Source organism: Schistocerca gregaria, chromosome 1 (genome assembly GCF_023897955.1).
Source record: "Schistocerca gregaria isolate iqSchGreg1 chromosome 1, iqSchGreg1.2, whole genome shotgun sequence".
NCBI lineage: Eukaryota > Metazoa > Arthropoda > Insecta > Orthoptera > Acrididae > Schistocerca > Schistocerca gregaria.
The window spans coordinates 229785014-229812242 of NC_064920.1; the positions used below are offsets into that span (position 1 = coordinate 229785014).

At 39.5% G+C, this 27229-nt stretch overlaps 2 protein-coding genes across 2 annotated transcripts in view; one reads left to right on the top strand and one right to left on the bottom strand.

Moving 5' to 3' along the window:
• The first annotated feature begins 2560 nt into the window (after positions 1-2560).
• On the top strand, positions 2561-7488 carry LOC126338093 (uncharacterized). The gene is made up of 2 exons (XM_050001524.1): positions 2561-3069; positions 6064-7488. Exons 1-2 carry the CDS (start codon positions 2734-2736, stop codon positions 6370-6372), a joined length of 645 nt encoding a protein of 214 aa, XP_049857481.1. The 5' UTR covers positions 2561-2733; the 3' UTR covers positions 6373-7488.
• A 12946-nt stretch (positions 7489-20434) lies between these two features.
• LOC126338145 (probable maltase) overlaps positions 20435-27229 on the bottom strand; it is a 30919-nt gene continuing 24124 nt past the window's right edge. Inside the window, exons 9-10 of the mRNA XM_050001527.1 lie at positions 25347-25496; positions 20435-20699 (exon numbers count right to left, since the gene is read on the bottom strand). Coding sequence (XP_049857484.1) covers positions 20618-20699; positions 25347-25496 — 232 coding nt within the window. The 3' untranslated portion in view covers positions 20435-20617. The remainder of the gene's footprint in view (positions 20700-25346; positions 25497-27229) is intronic.

Genomic DNA, 27229 nt, shown 5'->3' on the forward strand with positions numbered 1-27229 from the left:
ACATCATCTTTTGAGCTTACAGATTCTTATGCCTTTTGTCAAGAGTGATGAAAATTAGAACATATGCTGTTCCATCATGTTCTGCAGACACTCTATAGAGGACACCTCTAATGACCATGCTGACCAAGGACACTGATGAACACCCCTTAGGCTATTGGGATGCATGAACACTTCTTACTGTTGTGAGAATGGCAATGGAGTTGAATAGATGGTGCTCTGGAGCATAAGCTCCACCATTCAAAGTTTCCTCAGGAAAGAGGGTAGAGTGTAACTACCTGTACTGTGATGCACCAACTCAGGAATGACTGGTGCCACCTGAAAAAAAGTAAGTAGTTGACTCCCTCTTAGCTGACACTGCAGTCATAAACAACCATCACTGATGCTGAGCAGAAGTTGCTCTCATCACTACACACTACTTTACTTTATTCAGCTCTCAAGATATGTCCTTCACTATATAATCAGTGGCTGCAGTATGATGTGTTGTGGGGAGAAGCACAGTGAATAGTACCCTTGGTTGCAGAGCATGTCTAGCAAACAGTTCCTAATGGAGAAGTCAACACTCTGTGCCCAGCATTGTTCCTAATTTGTGCTGCAGTTGCCAATCAACAGTTGCTGCATGTTGATGCAGTGGCTCAGGCATGAATTTATATGTTGCAGTTGCTGGGAACCAAGACGAATAGCAAGTGGACCACAGGCACCAACACCTCACATCCATGTTGGTCAATTCTTTGGAAGGACTATCCAGTTTCCCACAAGCACACAATAGCATCTACTGAATTTCAGTGAACTATATGAGAAGCTGAAGACAACGACAACAACAACAACAACAACAACATATGAGAAGCCCATCAGTACTGTCCCATTTTCGATCCAGTACAATACATGAAACAATGGATCAGTTCTTTTTAGCAGCATGTCTAATGCAGCTTTTTTGGCCTCAGTATTTTCAAATTTAGTACATGATTCTTATTCTATTCACAGCATGATGCACCAACTCATTGCCTATTCTGTTTCCTGTTAGTGCTCTGTGCAAATATTTTCATCATTTATTTAAAAGCTGTCACTTCTCATTATACAAGAGTTCAGTTTGGACCACAATCTCTGTTGTGAAATTGATGAGACATCAAGTACAACAAATGGGAATCATTCTCATATTGGCTTAAAGAACACACCTCTATGAATGGTATGACAAAACCTACATTCTGATTAAAGCAGCGTGTTCTTTATCATTTATCACATGACTACAGTGTTATCGTATCAATTGACAGCTGTGCATGTCACAGCTGAGAGTGATTTCCCAGTAGATACAAAATGCTTTAATGCCCACTGCTGCTGACGACAGTTAAAAGTGTTGCTGGGCAATGACAGATAGTGTATTTGCATGTACACAACGTTCCTTGAAAACTACAAATGAAATTATGCTTTGTTGTGGCACTGTGACAAAAGTGTACAGTCCATTTGTGGCAGAGAGAGAGAGAGAGAGAGAGAGAGAGAGAGAGAGAGAGAGAGAGAGAGAGAGAGAGAGAGAGAGTGTTTTCTTTTGTGAAGGTTTTCAGTGAAAGCTAAATGTGTAACAGTATTTTCATTGTGCCTGTCTGGAACTCAACACGTTACCTTTGGGGTAAGTAGCAATTTATCATTTTCCTTATATTGTTGATATTCCAATCTGTAGTTTCCATTGATTGTGTTTACAAAAAGTTTGATTTTGCTTATACAAGTAGATGTCTTCATCTCCATAAGAAAGCTTCTAGTAAGAGGCTACTTGCATTACAAACTGTAGAAAGAATTGTCTGGCAAAAAATATGTATCTGTCTTAAACTATTTTAGTGTGAATCATCTTAAAAGATGAGACTTTGATTAAATTATAGTCGCAACCAAAATAGCTCTAGCGCCCTAGTACTTTTGTTAAGAATAGTCCCATTGCAAGTGATATGCCTTTGCCTTCTTCCAGTCTTTGACCTTTTAACTGACTGACCGAGCCAGTCATAGTGGGACCTAAAGTTTAATGTAAAGTCCAGACGACATTGAGGCTCAGCATTTATCACATTAACAAATATTGTCAGTGATGGAAGGCGTGGCAAATAATTACAAAAATTCAAGAATGGACAGAGGACCAGACAAGTCACTAACATGCAATACTGAGGAAAGTAATCTTATCAAAATTCCCTGGAGTACAGCTGCAATTACATGTGCCTTTTTGTAAGTTTGTCCTCAGTAACGTGCTATATTTTGCCTGTAATTAAGTTATCAATCCAGCTTCAGATCTGGCTAAATTTCGCATACAAAAATATACTATGTTGCCAAAAGTAAGGACAGTGAATGACTTGTATGTGACGATGTGCTATACGTCCATGCGCTCAGAAGTTAAGCAAAACGCGTCATTATTACGAGTATGTTTGCTATCAGAATGAGATATCACAGAGAACTGAATCAGTGCAGATGGAAATGTTACATTACAAGTTTGGGCATTCCGTCAGAATGATGTCTCATTTACATGCGAGCGAACGAGCATTTTCTTGGGTGTAAACAATAGGCGAGCTGGAACAAACGGAGTTTCGGACGTGCTCTCACGTGTTAGGGCTAGCTGTCGTCTTTTAGCGTCGTCATAACAGGAATTTTGCACGCCCTCCACTTCGGCGCTCGGGCGGCTGCGACTCACAACATTCGCAGTCTGTTGTTTTTCGCGCGTGCTATGGTGTTCCTTTGTTTTCGTTATTGAACGTGATGTGAGTGATGTTAGCGATGGAGTGGTTAGAAGACGATGTAATGCTATTAATTGAAGAGTACAGACACCACAGGTGCCTGTGGGATCCAAAAGATCCAGAATTTAAAATGCACACCAGAAAAAATGAAGCTTGGCAAGAAATTGCCGAAGCACTTAAAGTGCCATCTGAGGAAGTGAAGAAGAAAATTAACTCCCTACTTGCTTCCTTTAGGAGAGAAAGAAGGAAAGAGGCCACAACCTCGGGAATGCCTGCAGGCAAGAAGTACCGTTCCGGCTGGTTTGCCTTCAAATCGATGTCATTCCTACTCGATAAAGTTGGATGGACAAAAGGCAGGTGCTCAGAGGTGAGGGAATTCATTAATCTGTACGAACAGTACTCTAGTATTTATTTTCTTTAATCACAGAATTATAAATGTATTTAAAACGTCAGTAGCAGAGCATATGCTCAGCAGTACTTCCCTTGTCATTTGATCCGTCCATTGTACGAGTTAAAGCAGTGTGTGAATTAGTTATCACAGCAAATTTCTTCGACAATATACAGTCGTGAAAAAAATGTTGATACTCTGTTGTTCACCTAGAATAACTGTATTTTTAGAGCTTAAGTTTACAACCAGAGATGTTATTTGGCAAACTAACAGTATGGGGGTTTCCTTCCTAATCTGTACATGTAAATGGATTAGCTAAATTAGCCTTCTGCAGCAAGTAATTAAATATTCTGGCAAAAAAGTATTCATTATACAAAGAAAATTACAGCGCACATAAAAAGTGTAAAGACGATGTTTGTACTCTGAAAGTATTATTCCTCTATGTATCACTTTTATTATGCTCTTTGGAATGAACTAAACCTGATTAGCGGTCTTGGAGGTAGTATTTTGCCATTAAATAACCTTGCATTCATGGTGTCGACGTTATCACAGGGCGGTCATACTTCGTATTTTATGTTTTCTGCCCAGTCTTTCTAGCTTATTACAGAGATGTTCAAGTGGATCAATGTCTGTTCTCTGAGCTGGAAGGTGAAAACATGGGGCATTCTGTACAACAACCATAGACGAAAAATTCGAGCTGTATGCTTAGTGCCAGTTGTCTTGTTGAAAGTAGTAAGGCGCGACTAAGTCCAAGCTAACAACACTTTTTTGTAGATTTGCTGGGATATTTAAATACTGATATAGATTTATATTACCTTAAACAAAAACAAGTTGGCCAACTCATAAGATGTAGCCATTCCATATCCCTCCATCATCGTGTGTTACTGTGGGTTGGATGTGTTTGGGTTACAGCTCAATACTTGGCCATCTCCACACCAAAGCCTGCATCATTTACCAATAAATGATGACAGACTTTTGGTGAGAAGACGACCATATGAAATGAAATGTCATGTGACAAGGGCCTCCCGTCGGGTAGACCGTTCGCCTGGTGCAAGTCTTTCGATTTGACGCCACTTTGGCGACTTGCGCGTCGATGGGGATGAAATGATGATGATGGTGATGATGATGATGATGATGATGATTAGGACAACACAACACCCAGTCTCTGAGTGGAGAAAATCTCCAACCCAGCCGGGAATTGAGCACGGGCCCTTTGGATTGACAGTCTGTCGCTCTGATCACTCAGCTACCGGGCGAACGACGACCATATACTGAGCTGTATCCCACACACAGTAAAGAATGTTGGAGGAGGATCCCATACACAATCTCCACACAGCAAAGAATGGTGGGCAAGGAATTACGGTATGGGGATGTATGGCTGCATCTGGTGGCGGACAACTTGTTTTTGTTGAAGGTAACGCAGATGTCAATATTTAAATATCCTAAAGGCAAATCTGCAAAAATAGTGTTGCTATCTTGGTTTTAGTCACATATTTCTACTTTCAGCAAGCCAGTGGCCCTAAGCATACAGCTCGCATCTCATGGTCGTGGAGCGTTCTTGCTTCCCACGCCTGGGTTCGATTCCCCGGCGGGGTCAGGGATTTTCTCTGCCTCGTGATGGCTGGGTGTTGTGTAATGTCCTTAGGTTAGTTAGGTTTAAGTAGTTCTAAGTTCTAGCGGACTGATGACCATAGATGTTAAGTCCCATAGTGCTCAGAGCCATTTGTACCTAAGCATACAGCATCCATGGTTGTTGTACCATACTCCTCAAATTTCCAGCACAGAATGCAAACCATAATCCACTTGAATATCTTTGGAATACACGTGCAAATGGTCAGAAAACAAAGTTAAGACTGCTGTGAAATATTGTCTACACAATGAATGGCAGAATATTACCTCAGACTACCAAAACAGCTTAAACACTTTTGCAGAGACGTTAACAGAAGCATGACATAGAAGAGGAATCCCTACAAAGTACTAATGTTGTCTTTATAACAATGTACATTGTAATTTTCTTTGTATGTATTAGTACTTATTGCCATCTGTATGATACCAACCAGTACAGAATATTTCTTTGCTTTTTGGAGAAGGGTAATTTAGTCAATCCTTTCATACATATAGTTTAGGAAGGACACCCCATATTGTTAGTTTACCAAATAACATCTCTGGTTGTGGTCTTCAATTCTAATAAATACAGTTATTCTACATGAACAATGAGATGTGAATGCTTTTATTTTTTCATGACTGAGGCACAGATCTGGAAGGCAAGAATGATCCATTAGAGCATCTTCCTTCCCGACAGCTACTGGAAACCAGATTTTCTCCATCTTCCATCTCTTCATCTACTGTTTCTAAATGTTCCTCTACCACTGTGCTCACTCTTCTCATTCCATAGCTGAACACACATTCGTCACAACTTCACCGAGTTCTCCTGGGTATGGAGTTGATAAATATTAGCAGAAATCAAGTGAGTGCTCGCTGATGAATACATCTGGTAAATTACTTTTTCCTTTTAGTCAGGCCTCCATATAATATACCTAAAACGTAGCACTCTATGGGTTTCGAAAAAGATTTGTTTTTCATCCCTACCATCTGAAATTAGTTTTTTCAAACCAACAATTGTGTACAGAAAACGATAAAAGCACTGGCAACCCCACAGATTTGTTCCACAGTGCTTCCCATCACAACTCCAAGGCATTTTGGGAAGTTCCGCAGTGCCATGTGCAATTTTTAGTGGTTTATATGCATGTTAGGGAAACTGAAGCAACAAGGTATATTTGTCGATGTTACTCTAAATAAATGAATAGTTGAATTCTTTACAAATCTTAAATATATACTAGCAAAGTGATCCACTAATTGTGGGGTGCCACAGCTGCATCATATTATGGGTATGTTAATATTATGTAGAAAATAATGCTTCTAGCTTTAAATGACACAGATTTTGTAAGCTTTTTTTTTTCTTTTCATTCTCAGGAGAACACAGTTGAAGAGCTTGATATAGATGTGACAAGTTTGGATGGGTCTGAAGATGAGGGAACAAGTAATGAAATTGTCTTACAAACAGAATATCCTCCATCAGATGAAGTACAAGTAGGGGATGTAGAAGAACCTCCAAGAAAGAAGAATAAGTGTAGAAAAGGAGATGCATATGATGAAGCTGCTGCTGATCTGAACATGATCATAAATATAATTGACACCATCAGAAACAGAAAACAAGCTACAAACAACAAGAAAAAAAGTCACCACGTGACATATTTTCTGATTATGTGGCATTTAAATTGAAAACCTACAATAACCATGTACAGAACATAGTGCAGTTTAAAATTCATGAAGTGTTCTTCCAGGCAGATATGGGCAATTTTGACAGCCCCTCTACCACAACAAACCAGCAAACTGAAATTATTCAGCCCTCTCCATCTTCTTCCGCCATAACTATCGACACAAACGCTACAAAACATTCCGATACTGTGGTACAAACACTTTTGCTATAGAATGAGATTTTCACTCTGCAGCGGAGTGTGCGCTGATATGAAACTTCCTGGCAGATTAAAACTGTGTGCTCGACCGAGACCCAAACTCGGGACCTGTACTGGCCGTGAGTCATGCTTCGGTAGCTCAGATGGTAGAGCACTTGCCCGCGAAAGGCAAAGGTCCCGAGTTTGAGTCTCGGTCGCGCACACAGTTTTAATCTGCCAGGAAGTTTCACTTTTGCTATAGTTTTTATTTCCAACTATAGATATTTTCATATACTTAATATTTAATTTATTTAAGATAAGGCAGAAAAATAAATGTCTGAGAGTAAACAGGTATATAGATTAATATGAAATTAAAATATGTTAAAGATCTGATCATTATCATGAAATATGTTTCAAGTGTTTGTAATTATGTCACATTTTTGCTATCATTTTATGAGACTTCATTATACTAATGAAATGAATAAAAATCATTCCCTCCTTTGTGCTACCACCCATCTAACAAACTGTTAAGCACATGATATCAAATACCCTATAAGACGATGTGCCTGCACAACTCAGTGCATCTGGCTGTTTTGCGGAAGACCTGGGATTGACCACCAGAACTGCCAGGGATATTTCCTTGGCAGGAGGACAGGAGCAACATGCACTAAGCTTTGTGATGCCAGTGGAGGAGTTACTCGATTGATAAGTAATGGTTCCAAAGTCAAGAAATCCAGCAGCAGCTGGGAGAGCAGTGTGCTGACCCCATGACCATCCATACTACACCCAAATGACACCATTGGCAGAGAATGACATGGCAGTTAGTAGCCCCTAATTGGGTTGTCTGAGCCAGAACCTGGATCTTTGATTTAGTATAGCAGAGCTCTTATATATTTTTACATTGCATTGGTAATTTTTATTGATATTATTTCTTATATTTACCTTAAGGTTAGAAAGCTTCATTTATGGGACTGCAAATAGCAGGAATTATCTTATATGTAGAAACAGTTGAAATAGGAAATAAATACCAGAGACAAGCAAAATTGTCTCATTGCTACCTGACAGAATGTAAAGGATACCCACTTTTTAGCTGACATAACTTGTCAATAATTTGTATCCAGCTTTGCAGTCTCTGACTTAATTGGAGTGAGAAGCCAGTGAAAATCGTCTGATAATGAAGTTTGGACCTGCAATTCACTGACTGGAGATGAGTCACCATGTGTTTCACAGTTTAGTAAACATTCAGGCAATCATGTTTTTCATTGTCTGCTAGTTTGCTCACCATACAAAACAATCCAGTGTAATTGCCAATGTTTTGCATCGTATCTCAGGACTTTAACAATTTTACTGCTAAAGAACAAAAACTGAATCATAAGTCCATATTCTGCACACCATAGCAGCATTGGTTACTAGAGTAATAAATCCATCAAGAAGGTTAGGAGAGCTTTTATGTAGAAAGATCAACTAAGCAGTTGTTAACATTCTACGTACACTGAATGGAGATAATTGAGTTTCTGTATGATGGATGTATTGAAATTGAGGACAGAGTTTAAACTATTTTAAGTCCATTCTGGAGAACTATGTGCTGAGTAAGTGGATTAAGCACAGAAAAGACCCACTGTGACTTACTAACAAAATTCAGAAAATACCGAGTAAATGAGAGTTGCATTTTCTGTTTACAAAAAACAAGTACAGAAATGCCAACTTGCAAAAGTTAGTAGAAATTTGTGGGTGTACAAAATCGACACATGAACCATACAATAACTTCCAACATGATGCATTAGCAAAAGATCTTTCTGAGAAACCAAAAAATTTTTGATCCTACGCAGAATCCCTAAACAAGTCAAAGGCTTCCATTCAGTGAGTTGGCAACCTGTCTGGAGTGGCAATAGAAGACAGCCAAAGAAAAGCTGAAGTTTTTAAATTCAGCATTAAAAACTGCCTGCTCATACATAACAATCTTAGACACACCATTGTTTGACCATTGCACAGACACGCATATGAAGGACATAGAAATAGGCATTGCTTATGTGGAGGAGTGATTAAGATACTTGGAATCCCAATTTTAAACAGAGTACAGTTTGACACTGGCCCCTTACTTGACTTGTTTTATCATGAGTGTCATGTTCAGCACAGGGTCCCAAGCAACTGGATAAAAGGTGCAAGTGTCTCCCATATATAGCAGGGTAAAAGAACAGACGTACAAAATTATGCAGCAATATCACTGTCAGTTTTGTGCAAAATTATTGTGCACGTTCTAAGTTCAAATATAAGGCTTCTTTCCGCACATCAGCATGAATTTAGAATTACTAGCTTGGAACTCTAATTTCCCTTTTCTCACATGATGTTCTGCTACCATGATAAAGGACAGTAGGTAGAATCCAAATTCCTAAATTTCCAGATGAGGTTTTGCACAGTGCCCCACTGCAGTTGTAACAAAAGTCAGAGCATATGGAATAAGTTCTGAGATATGCGAGTGGCTTGAAGACTAAAGTGCTAGAACCCAGTACATTGTCTTGGATGTCAAGCGTTCATCACAAATTAGGATTATCATCTGGAGTACCCCAGGGAAGTGTGAAAATAGGAATCAATAAAGAATAATGGCTGCCCAAAGGGAAAGTTTTCCTTCTATTCACTAGTACGATTATAGAGTGCATTGGGAAAGTGTTGAGCAAGTATGTGTGGAAACTACCTTCAGACCCCCACCAAGATAAAAGAATGCTCAACATCAGTAAAAGATATAAAACACCCTTTGGCAACGGTGAGTGTAGATAAGATTCCTTGTAGTTGTGGACTGGCTCATACTGGTACTGGATAAATCGGCTGTAGTGGAACATGTTTACTAAGAGGGTGTTCATGAAAAACTTTAGTGAGAGGAGTGTATTCTCAAAAACATTGCATTATCATGCATGCATGTATGTATTTATGTATAGAGAAGCCATATAGATTTGTAAACACCCCAATAGTTTGAACAGTAAAGAGTAACGTGTGACATTAGATAAAATTTGGATGTCAATGTTACACTTTAAGAATGATAATTTCTTTCAAGTAAGAATGCTGCCATTAACAGAGATAATATCATGGAATGTGGTGCCCCTACACCATCTATACAGGGTGGTCCATTGATCGTGACTGGGCCAAATATCTCACGAAATAAGCGCAAACAAAAAAACTACAAAGAACAAAACTTGTCTAGCTTGAAGGGGGACACCAAAAAAATGGTTCAAATGGCTCTGAGCACCATGGGACTTAACTGCTGTGGTCATCAGTCCCCTAGAACTTATAACTACTTAAACCTAACCAACCTAAGGACATCACACACATCCATGCCCGAGGCAGGATTCGAACCTGCGACCCTACGACTTATCTTAGAAGCTAGATTAAGGAAAGGCAAACCTACGTTTCTAGCATTTGTAGACTTATAGAAAGCTTTTGACAATGTTGACTGGAATACTCTCTTTCAAATTTTGGAGGTGGCAGGGGTAAAATACAGGGAGCGAAAGGCTATTTACAATTTGTACAGAAACCAGATGGCAGTTGTAAGAGTCGAGGGACATGAAAGGGAAGCAGTGGTGGGGAATGGAGTGAGACAGGGCTGTAGTTTATCCCCGATGTTATTCAATCTGTATATTGAGCAAGCAGTGAAGGAAACAAAAGAAAAATTCGGAGTAGGTATTAAAATCCATGGAGAAGAAATAAAAACTTTGTCAGAGACAGCAAAGGACTTGGAAGAGCAGTTGAACGGAATGGACAGTGTCTTGAAAGGAGGATATAAGATGACCAACAACAAAAGCAAAACGAGGATAATGGAATGTTGTCAAATTAAGTCGGGTGATGCTGAGGGAATTAGATTAGGAAGTGAGACACTTACAGTAGTAGAGGAGTTTTGCTATTTGGGGAGCAAAATAACTGATGATGGTCGAAGTAGAGATGATATAAAATGTAGACTGGCAATGGCAAGAAAAGAGTTTCTGAAGAAGGCAAATATGTTAACATCGAGTATAGATTTAAGTGTCAGGAAGTCATTTCTGAAAGTATTTGTATGGAGTGTAGTCATGTATGGAAGTGAATCATGGACGATAAATAGTTTGGACAAGAAGAGAATAGAAGCTTTCGAAATGTGGTGCTACAGAAGAATGCTGAAGATTAGATGGGTAGATCACATTACTAATGAGGAGGTATTGAATAGAATTGGGGAGAAGAGGAGTTTGTGGCACAACTTGACTAGAAGAAGGGATCGGTTGGTAGGACATGTTCTGAGGCATCAAGGGATCACCAATTTAGTATTGGAGGGCAGCGTGAAGGGTAAAAATCGTAGAGGGAGACCAAGAGATGACTACACTAAGCAGATTGAGAAGGATGTAGGTTGCAGTAGGTACTGGGAGATGAAGAAGCTTGCACAGGATAGAGTAGCATGGAGAGCTGCATCAAACCAGTCTCAGGACTGAAGACAACAACAACAACTACAAAACAACAACTACAAAACAACAACAAAAACTACAAAACAACAACAAAAACTACAAAACAACAACAAAAACTACAAAACAACAACAAAAACTACAAAACAACAACAAAAACTACAAAACAACAACAAAAACTACAAAACAACAACAAAAACTACAAAACAACAACAAAAACTACAAAACAACAACAAAAACTACAAAACAACAACAAAAACCAACAAAACAACAACAAAAACCAACAAAACAACAACAACAACCAACAAAACAACAACAACAACCAACAAAACAACAACAACAACCAACAAAACAACAACAACCACAACAAGAACAACAACCACAACAACAACAACAACCATAGCAGTCGCGTGGTTCTGGACTGCACCCCTAGAACCGCTAGATCACCACGGCCGGCAAGGGGACACCAGATGGCGCTATGGTTGGCCCGCTAGATTGTGCTGCCACGGGTCAAACATATATCAGCTGCATTTTTTAAAGTGGGCACCCACATTTTTTATTACATGTTCGTGTAGTATATAAAGAAATATGAATGTTTTAGTTGGACCACTTTTTTCGCTTTGTGATAGATGGTGCTTTAATAGTCAGAAACATGGCAACACGTAGGTTTTTTACATTAAAATACAGAACTTAGGCTGGTTTGAACATTTTATTTCGGTTGTTCCAATGTGATACATTGACCAATCCACCTGTCATGAAATGTGCTATTCAACACCGCTTCAACCACACATGAGCTATGTGCCGGACATCCATCATGTTTGAAGTACATCGCCATTCTGTCATGCAGTGAAACATCTTGTAGTAACGTCAGTAGAACGTTAGACAGGAAATCAGCACACATTGCACCGTTCAGATTGCCATCGAAAAATTGAGGGCCAGTTATCCTTTCACCCATAATGCCACACCATACATTAACCCGCCTAGGTCGCTGATGTTCCACTTGCTGCAGCCATCATGGATTTTCCGTTGCCCAATAGTGCATATTATCCTGGTTTACGTTACCGCTGTTGGTGAATGATGCTTCATCGTTAAATAGAACCCATGCACAAAAAAATCTGTCATCATCCCGTAATTTATCTTGTTCCCAGTGGCAGAACTTTACACGACGTTCAAAGTCGTTACCATGCAGTTCCAGGTGCATAGAAATATGGTACGGGTGCAATTGATGTAGCATTCTCAACCCCGATGTTTGAGATTCCCGATTCTCGCGCAATTTGACTGCCATACATCAACATCATATGGACCTTTTCCACAATTGGTAAACGGTCCATTTTAACACAGGTAATGTATCATGAAGCAAATACCATCAGCACTGGCGGAATGTTACGTGATATCAAGTACTTAAATGTTTGTGACTATTACAGCACCATGTATCACAAAGCGAAAAAAGTGGTCCAACTAAAACATTCATATTTCTTTACGTACTACACGAAATTGTAATAAAAGTGGGGGGGTTTCCATTTAAAAAAAATGTAGTTGATATCCGTTTGACCTATGGCAACGCCATCTAGCGGCCAACTGTAGCACCATCTGGTTTCCCACTTCAAGTTGGACAAGTTTCGTTCTTTGCAATTTTTTCGTTCAACGCTTATTTCGTGAGATATTTGGCCTGATCACGATCAATGGACCACCCTGTATATTTGGTGCTCCCTCAAGATCTAGTTACAGTTTGTCACTTTACCTCTGAAGATGTCTCCCACAGTTGGAGATGAAGTGTTAGGAGAAGGTTTTAGACATCAACCACAGCCTATCAGCCCAGCAATTTCCAATGAAATCTGCAGATGTTTGCTGATGATGCTGTAGTGTACAGGATAGCTTTGTTATTGAGTGATCACAAGAGGAAACAGGATTTCTGTTTGGTGTGATGAATGGCAGGCTGTTTTAAATGTAGCAATATAAAATAAAACCAGCACATGAGATTTGTTTAGGAAAGGTGAATGGCCAGCTTCAGTTTATTTGGAGTATTTTATGAAAGTGCAGTTTTCTATAAAGGAGACTGCATATTCTTGAACACAACTTGTGTGAGTGTTTGGGATTCTCAACAAGTCAGTAGGAAAGACATTGTAGAAAGTTGGAGACATGCTGCTAGATTTGTTACTGGTATGTTCAATCTATATGAAAATATTTTGGAAATGTTCCATGAACTCAAGTCACTGGATGGAGATGTTCTTTTCATGAAATGCTATTGAGCGAGTTTCAAGAATTGGCATATCTAACTGATTACAGAATGATTCTACCACCATCAATGTACACCTTGGGGCTCTTGGGTGTCCAGCCGGATGAGATCGTTGAAGTCCCACGATATTTCGGCGAATAACCTTTCCGCCAGTCCCATGATATTTCGGCGAATAACCTTTCCGCCATCATTAGGTGGTTCAGGTGGAATGGTCTGTTTGCTCATTGTCAGTGTTATTTATGTCCATCAGCTGGACTTCGATTCCTTGCACCAACGGTCCGATTGCAGCTGCCGAACTACCTGTCACATCCGCTGACATTCAGTTTGCGACCGCCAATGCTTCAATTGCGACAGTCGACCCAGGTCTGCAGAATCTCGTGGAGTGTCCCCTGCGGCCGTCATAGAAGGGTCTTGTGTCCGCTTGTGGCGTGACTCCTTGATGGAGTTAAGTAATGGTTGCCATGCCTTGCTTAGTTGAAAACCTGTGTCTTGGTTTATGAGATTGTCCGTTACACGAATTTCAATGGCCTCCTTGAAGATGATTTCAGTGCCCTCCTTGAAGATGCTGTCCCAGTAGAAACTGGTAGGGACCAGATGGCCACAGAGAACACTCCACCGGATTCTGCATCTTCCTCCACCTGGTGCAACACCGGGGTGGGCGCAGTCCTGGGTCGGCACCCGCAAATGGATTGGCGGCGGCCACAATCCGACTGTCTGCGCAGGGAGTCTAAGCCCGACTGATGGACATAAATAACACTAACTCCCGACACAGACTTCGTATTATCAATAAGAACCTACCTTAAAACGACAAAGGTGCAGAAATTCACATGAAAGGTCAACATACTGATGACTTAACTGGGCATTCAAGTCAATGTGACGTGTGAGTTTAACAACATCCCAAAGGACTTTTCTGACTGTTTCACATGGTTGTATGAATGTTCTGAGCATTGCACTCAAGTGGGTGAGTGTGGGAGACTGTAGAACAACTGAAGCATTAAAGTCACCATCTTAACTCCTTTTTTATTGATCCAGTAACTGTTTTGCACCGATGGTAGCAGACTGCTTAAAAGCCTATGTATGTGCTCAATCAGTCTATTATTGTCTTCAGTCCTAATGTAAGCAATATGTAGGAGGCTTTAGAATATTTGTCACTTAATACTGGTAAAGACTAAACAGACTCTCTAAAGATGACATCTTATAACTATCTACCAGTTTAGGTGTCTCAGAATTTCCTTTACACTTTGCTGCAAATCAAATAAACCTGAGACCAGCTGTCACTCTTCTTTGTATACTCACTATCAAGAAATAGTTCTTTCTGATATAGGTTGTTCAAATGTGTGTGAAATCTTATGGGACGAACTGCTAAGGTCATCAGCCCCTAAACTTACACACTACTTAACCTAAATTATCCTAAGGACGAACACACACACACACACACACACACACACACACACACACACACACACACACACAATGCCCAAGGGAGGACTCAAACCTCTGCTGGGATCAGCCGCACATTCCATGACGGCAGCGCCTTAGACAACTCGGCTAATCCTGTGTGGCTGATATAGGTCCTGCACACTTTAGCACTTTTATACAATGGGCCAGGTGAGTGCTTTATAAGCCATTTCTTTATGTAATCTGACAATGTTTTCCTAGTATATTATCAGTGACCCAAAGTGTGCCACCTACTGTACTTATGATTGAGCTTAACACATTGACTGTCACATGGCCTGCAGTGGCCACCGCAGATTCAGGCTGTGGCGTGGCCTGACATTTGACATCCATCATTGTGTGTGTCACAGCCAATGTCTCAAGTGATCATTTCATATCCATTCCCACTAATCCATGTATTTGTATGGGCTGACCGATTCAAATGGTGACTCGTTTATATTTTAAGCATAAGATTTTTTTGTTTTGTTTTATATTTTGTGAAGTGCTCAGTTGTCTATTTATGAATATTTAAACAGCTTTACACATTGTTTAACCACTGTCAAATCACATCAAAGATCTGGCTGGATATCTGAACTTTTTTTCCTTTTTTTAAATATAGTACTTCTAGATAACTTCATTTCCTTTACCCCTTTCATGCACACTCATAAGTTTTGAGAAGGTAACCTAAATCAGAATATTGACCCAGCTATCCAAGAATAGCCTTTCATGATATCAGGCAGGTTTTGATTACAGCTTCTGTATGGACAAATGACCCTATTACCTCTCAAGCTTCGTTCAGGTACAACTAAATAGTAAAAACAACCCTTTTGTTATTTTTGGGATCTTATCTTTGCTGTATAGATCATAAAGTTTTACTGGAGAAATTAAAATACTATGGCATTTTCCCTTCAATGGATGGGATCTCAACAATAGAGGGTTAGTTACATCACTAAATTTTACGGCAGAAGCAAGACAAATTCAGAACGGGAAACATTAAAAACGGTGCCCTGTGAGGTACGGTGCTTGGCACGCCCGTTATTGACCTACATAAACATAGTGGAATAAAAGTGTGTTACATGGATTTTAGTCAGATTAAAGAATGTAACTACTATAAAAGTAGTTTTAGGGTTGCAGTGGTTACAGCGATGGTCTACAAATATTTGACAGTAGTACTTTCATGCTCACATTTTAATCTGAGGTAGACAGTCTAAAACCTGTTTTAGTACAGCACTAATTAACAGAATAAAAAGAAACTTGTGGTATTTAACCCATGTATGCAGAAGAAATCCTTATGGAGATGAAATTGTGTTGATCACTGTTGCAAATTTGAGTATACTTAGAACACTGCCTTGGAGGACCAGATTTTCTTGAATGAAGAAGTCTGATAGGGAATGACTGACTAGGTAGTGGAAAAAATCTTCCAAGGAAGGACTTAATAAGAACATGCAGACATCTTCTCAAACCAAATTTGCAAGTTGACAAAGGATGCAGTATATCCAAATGGTGACGTACATCTTTTCCAAGTGATAAACACCTGCCAAATGATAACATAGGCAACACTTGTAAGGTGGTCACTAGTAAGATTAAATTAATGAGGTTTGAAGGATACTATTTGAATCCACATTGGTATGGGCTTATGATGTTAATGGTTTTGAGAACCTACATTGAAACAGTGGTTGACCATTTGCTCAAGTCTTTATACCTGGCTGCACTATGGTAACTTTAATTTGGGACTATCTGTGCAGGTTGCAGTAGAAAAGTCATGATGTCTCTTCAAGGATCAGGATACTGTTCCTGAAGTGAGATTTTATTATAACAATTTTACAATTAAAAAAGATTGTTGGTATTTGAGCATGTATGCCACATTCTATTTGTTATGGTCCAGTGACTGTTTCTCATGCCATGAACAGATCATATTTAATGGAGAAAAAGTGGTTACACGTTTCCTCATTCTTCAATTAGTAATTAAAACCTCTCCACTCTGGATCTTTTACACATTATGGAACACTAAGAGTATTTGCGTGAAGCAGTGACGGTCAGAAGGTGCTTTAAAAAAAAAACGCGACATCATCAATTGTGATTGCAGTTGGCATACAATTATCAAGACTGAACTGTGTATCAATGGAAATGTGTTGCCTGGTCAGATGAGGCATGTTTCTTGTTAATCATGTCCATGATTATGTCTGGATACAATCATACTGGCAAAAAGCTGCTCAAAATGTGCAACATGTCACAAACCCAGGCTGGTGGGGGACAGTATTACACAATGCGGGACCTTCACCTGGGCTTCCATGGGATGTGTATTAGTAATCTAAGGCACAACATTGGGGATGCAGTCAGATACCATGTCTGCCAATCATCCTGTAATTTACAGGAAATGTGTGTGATGTGTGCGCAGACATCTGGTGCCACGGACCTCCTGAAGCCTACCAAAGACCTGAATTCACGCTGTGCAGAATTGCTGCTGTATTGTGTTCCAAGGGTGAACTAACACACTATCAAGCAATTGGTTGTATCGTTTTGGTTTATCAGTATATTATAGCTGCAATATTTGTCTTTATCCATTCTTTATGGCAAGTCCAGGCTGTTGGAAAGTGTCCTAGGAGACAATGTTTCCAAACCACGTGCGCGTAACTCCACTTCGGGGATGCATCTGCTCGATATAGATTTCTTCTTCCATATTCTCAGTTCTTTAGTCTACACTCTCCTTTTATTGGAGAACCGTTGTAGTGGTGACATACTGCTGTAATAAATGATGACTAACTGAAACCCACAGCTGCCGACAGGTGTTGATATACCTCGGTGTGGACAGCTGAAAATGTGTGCCCCGACCTAGGTGGCTCAGATGGATCGAGCATCTGCCGTGTAAGCAGGAGATCCTGGGTTCGAATCCTGGTCGGGGCACACATTTTCAGCTGTTCACATCGAGGTATATCAACAACACCTGTCGGCAGCTGAGGGTTTCAGTTAGTCATTTATTCCAGGGAAAAGCTGCACGGTCAGCAACAGTATTCTGTTCTTTCGAGAAGTTACTGTATACACACACACACACACACACACACACACACACACACACACACACACACACACCTGTAATTTGATGAATGTTCTGTGCAAGATACTTTGGTTATTTGAGTAACTATTTTGTAATTTTTCCTTGTGTCTGTACCACTATGTACTCCTTTTGATGGTTGATATTGAGGGCAATGAGTTCTTACTTCTATTTTAACTGTACAAATAGGATGATCCTTGCTCTACACTGAGCAATGACTACAGCAATTTATGCAAAATAGGAGTTCCTTGGGGTCTCCCAGATTCCCATAAAATACCCCTGAACCTTTCCAGATATAGTAACTTTTTGAAATGACTTTCACTCACTTTACTGCAAAAAATACATTTGAGGCACTTGTGTCCTGCTTTCTTGTCTGAATTTCTGGTGCGTTTGTACTCACTAGTGATCCTCCCTCTTCCCTGGGAGTAGTTTTATCACTAAGTCCCATTAACTTTTAATGACCATCAAGAGAAAAATGTGTTCACTCAATAGTCATGCACAAATTAGGTGTAACAGCACACCAAATCCCATTTCCTCTTCTACATGCTTCCTAGGCTACTTCATCTGCTACATCTTTTCCCCGTATCACGTGTCCTGGTACCTTTTTGTACCTCCCAGAATATCACATCTTTGTTTTACCTTTAGTCTACTTTAAGTAATTTTAGACAATTATAATTATTTATACTGGATACATTTGTTGTACAGATTGCAAGTCACAAGTCAGCAGATGAGATACTGTTCCATCCCTGGCTCCTTATCCTGAATTCTGATATATCCACATCCACAAGATATTATTTAGTAAGGAATCCAGATACCTTGATATTATGTGATAGATTGCTGATCATCCACATTACAAAATGTCCATGGCTTAAGCTATGCTAATATCCTTAAGGCTATGCTATGATAGGCCTCTGTTGGTAGCCTTACACCCACATGTGAACAGCATTTATCATATTATGGTAGGAAGATCATACGTTCTCATCAATACTGTGATATTCTGACTAGTGTATCTAAAGGTGCTTGTCTGCACACAACACTTTGTCCACTGTATTACCTGCAGCTTCTGTGCGTTCAGCAATGACAGTGATTTACACTCCACAGCAGGAATGTCTTTCGCAAGGTTCAAAATGGGATGAAAGTGATACAGACAACCACTCACTGTATAGTGGTGGCATTCAGCAATGGATTTTTGCAGGTGCAGTGCACTACAAAATATTTTCAAACAGAACGCATTATGATCCTATCTCCATACTATGGAAAGAAAGTTTTCAATTTCTTTCTTCCTTTAAAATGTTGTTCAATCAATCATCAGTTTACTTATATGGTGATCTAATTAATTAATCAATTTATTTCTGGGCCTCATCTCCAGTGTTCATACCTAGTTGCACTCCACAACAGAAGATTCTATTCCAGATCCAGCCTTTGACCGTTGCTCATAAAAAACAGAAAGCCACAGCGCCAGAAGAGTTAAGTTTATGCACAAGCACATACCTTTACACATTTAGTAGTTTGCATTCCATCCAGCATTATCAAGTAGGATTCGGATATGGCAACCGAAACTGCTGACGTCAAATGTCAATAAAACAAAAACTCATATTTATCATTTTAATTCCTTACTGTTTCCACATGACTGGTGCTGAATACACGTCAAGTGTAAAGGATCTTTGGACAATCAGTATAAACACTGGATTTTAGAATACTCATACAGAAAAAAGTAACAAGTAGCTAAATTGGGTGGGTGTTCCATTCACCCCTCAAGATCAGGTGTGCTGGGAACTTTTCCTACCGAACACTCATTGCTGTTCACACTGTGTGTCGTGACCCCATCTTGTTGGTGCTATACATCCTCAACATCAATTTGTTTAATATTGGGGGAAGAAAGTTCTCAATCACATTGGCACATGGCTGAGTTACTCTACGTGTTTTCAGGAAAAAGGATGAATGATTCACACTCTTCACAATCCACACCCAGCTGTTACAGAGGCCTCTTGTGATGTTCTAGCACACCAGTACAACAAGTTTTGTTTATTCACGCAGTCAGACAGATGAAAGTGTGCCTTAGCACTGAATAACACCAGTGTGTCATGATACAACTTTCAATCTGCTGTTCACATGTATTTTGCCGAGCAATAAAATCTCTTGCACCGAGTTCTTGCCCATCACTGACAATTTATAAGGGAAGAAACTTGGGTGGTCAATTCATCTCATAGAATGATCAGAAAGCCTTTCTCAGCTGCATCCTAGTGCACCTTTATGCTCAGAAAGCTTTGATCAACTGCATCCTTGTGTTCCAAACTCAGAGGTGATTCCAGAAATAACTGCTTCAATGTTTTGCAGCCTAAGGGCAATGGTAACGAAGCTTCCTATGTTCATTTCCAATTTACCCGAGAGTGCCCACCCACAAAACAATTTAAAGTCAGAACAGGACTTAGGCTGTGAATGTTCAAGTGTGCACTAAATGCACATCAACAACTGATCAGACATTAGAAAAGGAAGCACACATTACTCATTCAGCCAATGCATTGTCACTATTGATGGTAAATGGAACTCTGATTCACAGCTTCAAATGGATATCTCCAACAGCCAACAGAGGACCCCCTCACATGCCCTATTAAAATCAACACTAATGGCATTATCTTAGTCGAAATATAGACGTTGAAAATAATTAGACATAGGTCATTATTTCATGTTCCATTATGCTTTGCCTCAACTTCATAAATGATTTGTGAAATAAAAAACAACTGCAGTCTTGTATTAGTTTGCCAAGCTGAAAAATGCCAATGTTTATGGACAATCTCAAGTGGCTACATGAAGTCATTCACCACATGTGTTACAGTTATTAAAATACTGAGAGCAGGTCAAATTTTAAATACTATGCTAGTGTACAAATAAATTAAAATCCACTGTTTTAATGACAGTTGTCAGTGTGCATTTAGGAGGTCAGCTTCGGAACAAAACTGAGAACCAATGCAGCTTTTGCAGGCAATGGAACTTCATCAGTATCTATCTTTGACCTGAAAAAGAAAAAGGTCTCATTTAGCTGATCAGGATACTCCAGAAACGTTCACAAATTCATTTGAATCCACCACAATATTAGAACATTACCTGGGTTGGACAAAGTCACTGGAGTGTCATTTAGAGCCAGTTTTGTGGCCATAAAATTAATTTGTTTGATTTGTACTACCAAAGAAATGCAGAATTTCTCACAATAATTACTGTTCTGTACATGTGTATCTTAGCAAAACAAAAAAAAAGTGTACTAATAGACAGGGTGTTTCAAAAGGAATATATGCATTACAGAGTATTATATTGGCATAACTTAGATTGCTGCACCACAGCTTGATTATTGGAGGAACAAATACATTGTCTGGTTTATATTCATTGCCACTAGATGTCACTGCCTTCTGTCTGCTTGGTTACTGCCACCTGTAGCAAAGTAGCTACTCCACACAGTTAACAGTCAACAGTATCTTGCTATGTTACAAAATTTTTCGTTTCCTAGCCTGAACAAGGACAACTTCATTTTTCAACAAGATTGGATAGCTGAATCAAACACTGCCGAGCCATAGGATTGGTCATCAAACAGCTGGTGACTTAGTACTTCTCAGCTGGCCTCTACGATCACCGGATTTGACTCTTTTCTGTGCAGTTTCATTAAGGATAAGATTTATGCACTAACTCTACCATAAAGAGTTCAAGTATCTATGTGATATTGTTCGTGTCACTAATGGAGAACATATTGAACATCTGTAATTGAAACGGGAGAGATTCTTAAATGTGTTTCCCAAGTTTCATAAATATACACTTTTTTTTGGGAAACACGCTGTACTATACATTTAAAATGCTGGGTTCTACTTTTGTGTGCTGCTTCAGTTTTAGCACAAAACATTAACTTCTCTGGTCATTTTTGTACCGGACATAAAAATATTCATAAATTTGTTTTTTTCAGATGGATTTAAAATTAAGTTAGAAGAATATCAGAACATAACACTTACTGCAAAGACTGACAGCTACATTTTTGTGCACTCTTATTTGATAGAGATTATATATACATAATCGTAGTAACAAGTGACACTGAGAAAAGATGTCAGATTTACATAGCAACAAGTTGTTGCAGATACATACTGTCACTCTTGATCCAGAACTTACGTTGCCATCAACTTTTACAAAGAAAATTCACTTTGGAAATTATCTTCACTCTTTTGCTGCTGCACCAAAAAGTCCATTAAACTGCTCTTTTTGCCTTTATATAAGTTGAAACAAACAGCTCTGAACCCACAGTATATGCTTTAAGAAAGCCTTTTGGTAAATTTATTTTTAGGCTAATGCAAGAATATGCTGTGATTAAGCATCACCATGTGGTTTGAAATGCATTCTGCAAGTTTTATCTAATAGAAGACAAACACCAATGCAGCCAAATCCACACATTATTACCATTGGTTCTTTATGGCATTATTTAACCTGGATAAATACCTGCAATAATCTCCGTGGAACATGCCTACCTCAGGACACCATACATTTGGTGCTAGTGCATTAAATGGAATTTAAATGTCTAACTTGTTTGCTTAGTATACAGTGAATATTATTGATAACAGCTACAGGCAAAAATGGTATCAAACATTCTTTATGAGATTATTAAAATTCCCACTTGCCATTTAATTATACACAGCAGCATCCATTGCACTATACCTAATGTATTCTAGAGTTGGTTATAATCATCATTTTTCACACTTTTATTCTTTTAAAATAAAGAAGTTATACTTACTGCAACAGCCGTATCATATGGAAATGTTGCAAGTTTGTTGTAATTCTCATCTATCAGTTCAGTTTCAATAAATTACAAACATTCGGATGTAGAAGTTACTCATTACAGTTTGAATCAAATAACTTCGTGACTGACAGATTGCAGTGGTTGAGGGCCATTGTTAAACTAGCCACACCTGACCAGTCTTTGGGTGAAACTAAAAGAACAGGCAACAAAGTGAGCATAGCTCATTTGCGAAATAACTTACTAGATGTTCAAAAAGATTTCGGGCTTGGTAGCTGACTCAGCTGCTGTCAATATTGTCACTGGCTGCAGCTATCTAAGTCTTCTGGCACCTTCGTCTCACGCAAATTCAGAGATGACGGGATTCCACACATTATTCAATTGGTAAGCACTGTCACAGTTCATTAGATTTCCTGCAATGCATATTTCAACGGATTCTTTGATAATGGAGTCCCAAAAAGTTGTTGCCGTTGCCAAAATTGAAGTTTTGTTGTACTCCGTTGAAAGTCTGTCGGAAATACAATGTTCCGCAACTGCAGACTTACTGGGTTGTAGTAGGCAAGTGCCATGTTGATGTTCCACTGTACATGTTGTCTGTTCTATGTAGGCTATACCACATTGGCATGGTATTTTGTAAATTCCTGCCTTCCGCAGTAACAAATCATTCTTCACCCATCCCAGCAAATCCAAAATCTTAGAAGGTGGACGAAAAACCACTTCACATGAAAATCATTAAGAATTCTTGCTATTTTGAAGGAGACATTTCCAACGAAGGGAATAATAGCTAGGGACCTGGCTGGCGCGTTCTCTTTATCTGCTTCCCGGTTCCTGGCTCTAGTTGAGAAGGACATGTTAATTTGCTGGGTCGAGTATCCATTGTCTCTGAACACTGTCCTTAAATGTGGAAGTTCCTTTGGTAAATTCTCTGCATCCGACACCATACGTGCCCTTTGCACAAGGGTTTTAAGTACACTCATGGTTTGGGATGGGTGACTGAACCTTGAAGAATGCAAGTACAAATCAGTGTGAGTGGGCGTATGATAAACAGTATGTCCTACCAAGCTGTCACTCTTCCGTTTAACCAAAACATCCAGGAATGAAAGGCAACCATCTTTCTCTAGTTCCATGGTAAATCGAATATTCTCCTAAAGTATATAAAGAAGGTCTGCCTTCACGGCCTGTAGTGAGTAATATTGATGCACCCACATATGATTTAGCCAAACATCTAGCTTCTTTGCCGAGACCATTTGTTGGCAAATGTTCACATCATATACGGAACTTTGCTGATTTTATCAACAGACTGGGGGCTCTCCACATAAGTAGTTCGGATCTCTTAGTGAGCTTTGATGTAGTTTCCCTTTTCACAGAAGTACCTCTTGCAGATTTCTTGACACTAATTGGTCAACAGTATGAATCAGACATCACTGGTTTGTTTTGGCATGCTCTTTCCTCAACTTATTTTATGTTTGACCAGCAATATTTTGAACAGTCTGACGGTGTCACCACGGGCAGCCCTCTGTCAGCTAACCTTTTTATGGAGGATTTTGAGGAGAGAGCACTTTAATCAGCAGTCTGTTAACCAACTGTTTTTGGAGATATGTCGAAGATACTTTCATAGTGTGGCCCCCATGGAGAAAAAAAGTTAATGGGAGTTTTTCATCATCTTAACTCAATCCATGAGAATATTCGATTTACTATGAAACTAGGGAAAGATAGTTGCCTTCCTTTTCTGGATGTTCTGGTTAAACGGAAGGGTGATGGCTCAGTGGGACATTCTGTTTATCGTAAGCCCACTCACACTGATCTGTACTTGCATTCTTCAAGGTTCCATCACCCATCCCAAACCATGAGTACTTAACAGCTTTAGGCAAAGGGCACATACGGTGTCAGATACAGACAATTTGCTTCAGGAACTTACACATTTAAGGACAGTGTTCAGAGACAATGGATACTCGACCCAGCAAATTAACAGGGCCGTCTCAACTAGAGCCAGGAACTGGGAAGTGGATAAAGAGGAGAACACACCAGCCAAGTCCCTAGCTTTTCTTCTCTTCATTGGAAATATCTCCTTCAAAATAGTGAAGATTCTTAATAATTTTCATGTGAAAGTGGTTTTTCATCCACCTTTTAAGATTTCAGATTTGCTGGGATCAGTGAAGGATGATTTGTTACTGCGGAAGGCGGGAATTAACAAAATACCATGCCAATGTGGTATGGCCTGTATAGGACAGACAACGTGTATAGTGGACGAGTGTTTTACGGAACATCAACATTGCACTCCCCTACTACAACCCAGTTAGTTTGCAGTACGCATTGTGGGAAATCTAATGAACCGTGACAGTGGTTACCAATTGAATAATGCGTGGAATCCCGTCATCTCTGAAATTTGCTCAAGACGAAGACGCCAGAGGACTTAGATAGCTGCAGCCAGCAACAATACAGACAGCAGCTGAGTCTTCCAGTTACACCAGCAAGTGCACTGTCACTGGGTGGTGTGGTCCTGTCTCTGCGTTTGCAACACATGTGCGGCAGTACCATCAGCGCACTATATATGACGGAGCGGAGAACGTCTTTGTCAGTCCTTGTTCGGCTCACCTGAAGATGGCTGGCAGTTGTCCAGCTGAAATATCATGCAATGAAGTTTACGACGACCTGCTGCAAGCCTGAAATCTTTTTGAACAGCTGATTCGCCAGGAAAATTTCAAATTTTACAACTTATTAGCTGATGGCTAATCCCTACTACTTGACTCACTGGAGCTGCAGTCAATGTTACTTTAACCCAAATATAAGGCAGTCCTACAGTGACTGGAGGAACATTTACATCTCAGCCATGGACAGACACAGCCTCATTAGTAAAATGATAACTTTAAGATAATAATGAGGCATTACTTACTTCAGTCTGACAGTATCATGCACAAAATTAGAGCTTTGTAACTGCACAGTCAGTTCTTCTGATATGTTATCAATGCTGTTCAAATTGACAGTAACATTGTTACTGCTGGGGTTGAAGGCAACCAAGATTCCCGGGTTGCCACTTTTAATTCTGAAACAGCAAAAACACAGAAACAAATCAAGCATACTGTTTACAGTTGAATTACTGCATAATCATTTGTTAAAAATAAATCTACCAACCAGTTTCAAATTACAGTAACTTCATTTGAACACTCAGAATCATAACATATTTTTTAAACATTCTTTTGATATGGGCAGAAATAATGTGAAGCTGTTAACTGTCCCGTTCCGCTGCTCATACCTCTGCTCCAGCTCAAACTTTGCAATATTTTAGTTGTGTTTGGTTTCCATTAGCACACTAAGTCATATTAAACAATGGAAAGAACAGGACAGGAAAACAACAATATCATAAAAGGATAGATTGCTACACACCATATAGAGGAGACATTGAGTCTTAGACCTGCACAATGGAAAGACTGCTGTACATTTTAGCTTCCTGCAAAAAGGCCTCCTCCTGAAGTACAAAACTCATTCACACAAGCACAACTCACATACACAACCACTGCAGGTTGTATACACAGACAAAGAAAATAATTCCCGCCCTCAGATTTCCTAGTTAAAAATACACTCTTTCCTTGCTTAAACACACTGTGTTCAGCAACAGTATACTTTCCCTCAGAACTGTAAAACTTATCAAGCCTTTGAATGGTTAAGATTTTACACACTGGCATAGAACGTATTGTCCATAGTGACTGTGTGGAGCCAGCTTGGTCACTGAGTATGAGTCTCAGGGACCTATTTGCAATGGTATTCACAAGCAGTGGTGACTGTTTTTAGTTTGGTGGCTAAAAGGCGGAAGCATACATGTGAACTACAGCTTGGTTACAGTATTTAGATATTTTGTGCTTTAATCAGAGTTTCTTTTACTCTACCATTATGTAAAGATTAGTTGGGTGGATGATCACTGAATTGTTTATAATTTTAGGATGAGTAAAAGGCTGACCCTGTTTCTCTTGAACTAAGGTTTTTGTGAACTGGCTGTTGACATACTGAGTGCATGTTGAATATGAGTACCTGCCTTCAACTGTTAGTGCTGCTGTTAACCCAGAACTGTTTCATGAAGTCAAGCTCTTATTTGCACTGGTCAAATCCTAATTTTCTTGCTAGACACTGTCAAATCTATCCACATCAGTAATTCGTTTTTATACCATATTGCAACTACGCTGGGTTCCATTTCTTTTATGATGTAAAGCCCTACACCCCACTGTGCTATTCCTGCTTTGACTCCTGACAGGTAGACCTTGTATTCTCCCACTTCCTCTTCTTTCTCACCCCTTACCCGAATGATCTGTCTCGCGTGTGTATATTATGGCACATAAACCCACTTTCCCACAAGTTAAGGACTGTTGTTTATCCCTTGGTTGTCAACGAATTCATAAGAAATGTATCTCTTGTTTAGTTACTGTCTTTAACGATTTCTCAATCCAGCCATTTATTTATTAAATTGTGAGATGTAATTACTGTTTTAAGGAGAAAAAGTCATTCCTGTAGATTCTTTGAGTTCTTTGTACATATTGTTTATTGTCATTATTATTCTACTGCAATATATCCTACATTCCCGTAATCCCCCTGGTTTTAACCTTCATTAGTCCCTGTCCTCTGCTTACTTATCCCCTTTCCTGCTCCCATTCCAGCAGAACACAGCCTTCTATTCCACTAATACACCCTCTAGTCCTTTTCCCCTTCCTTTTCTGATCCGTTCCCCAACCTCCTGAAAGTACCTAGCAGTCCCTATGCTGTTCCACTTCATCCCTGCATGCTCTG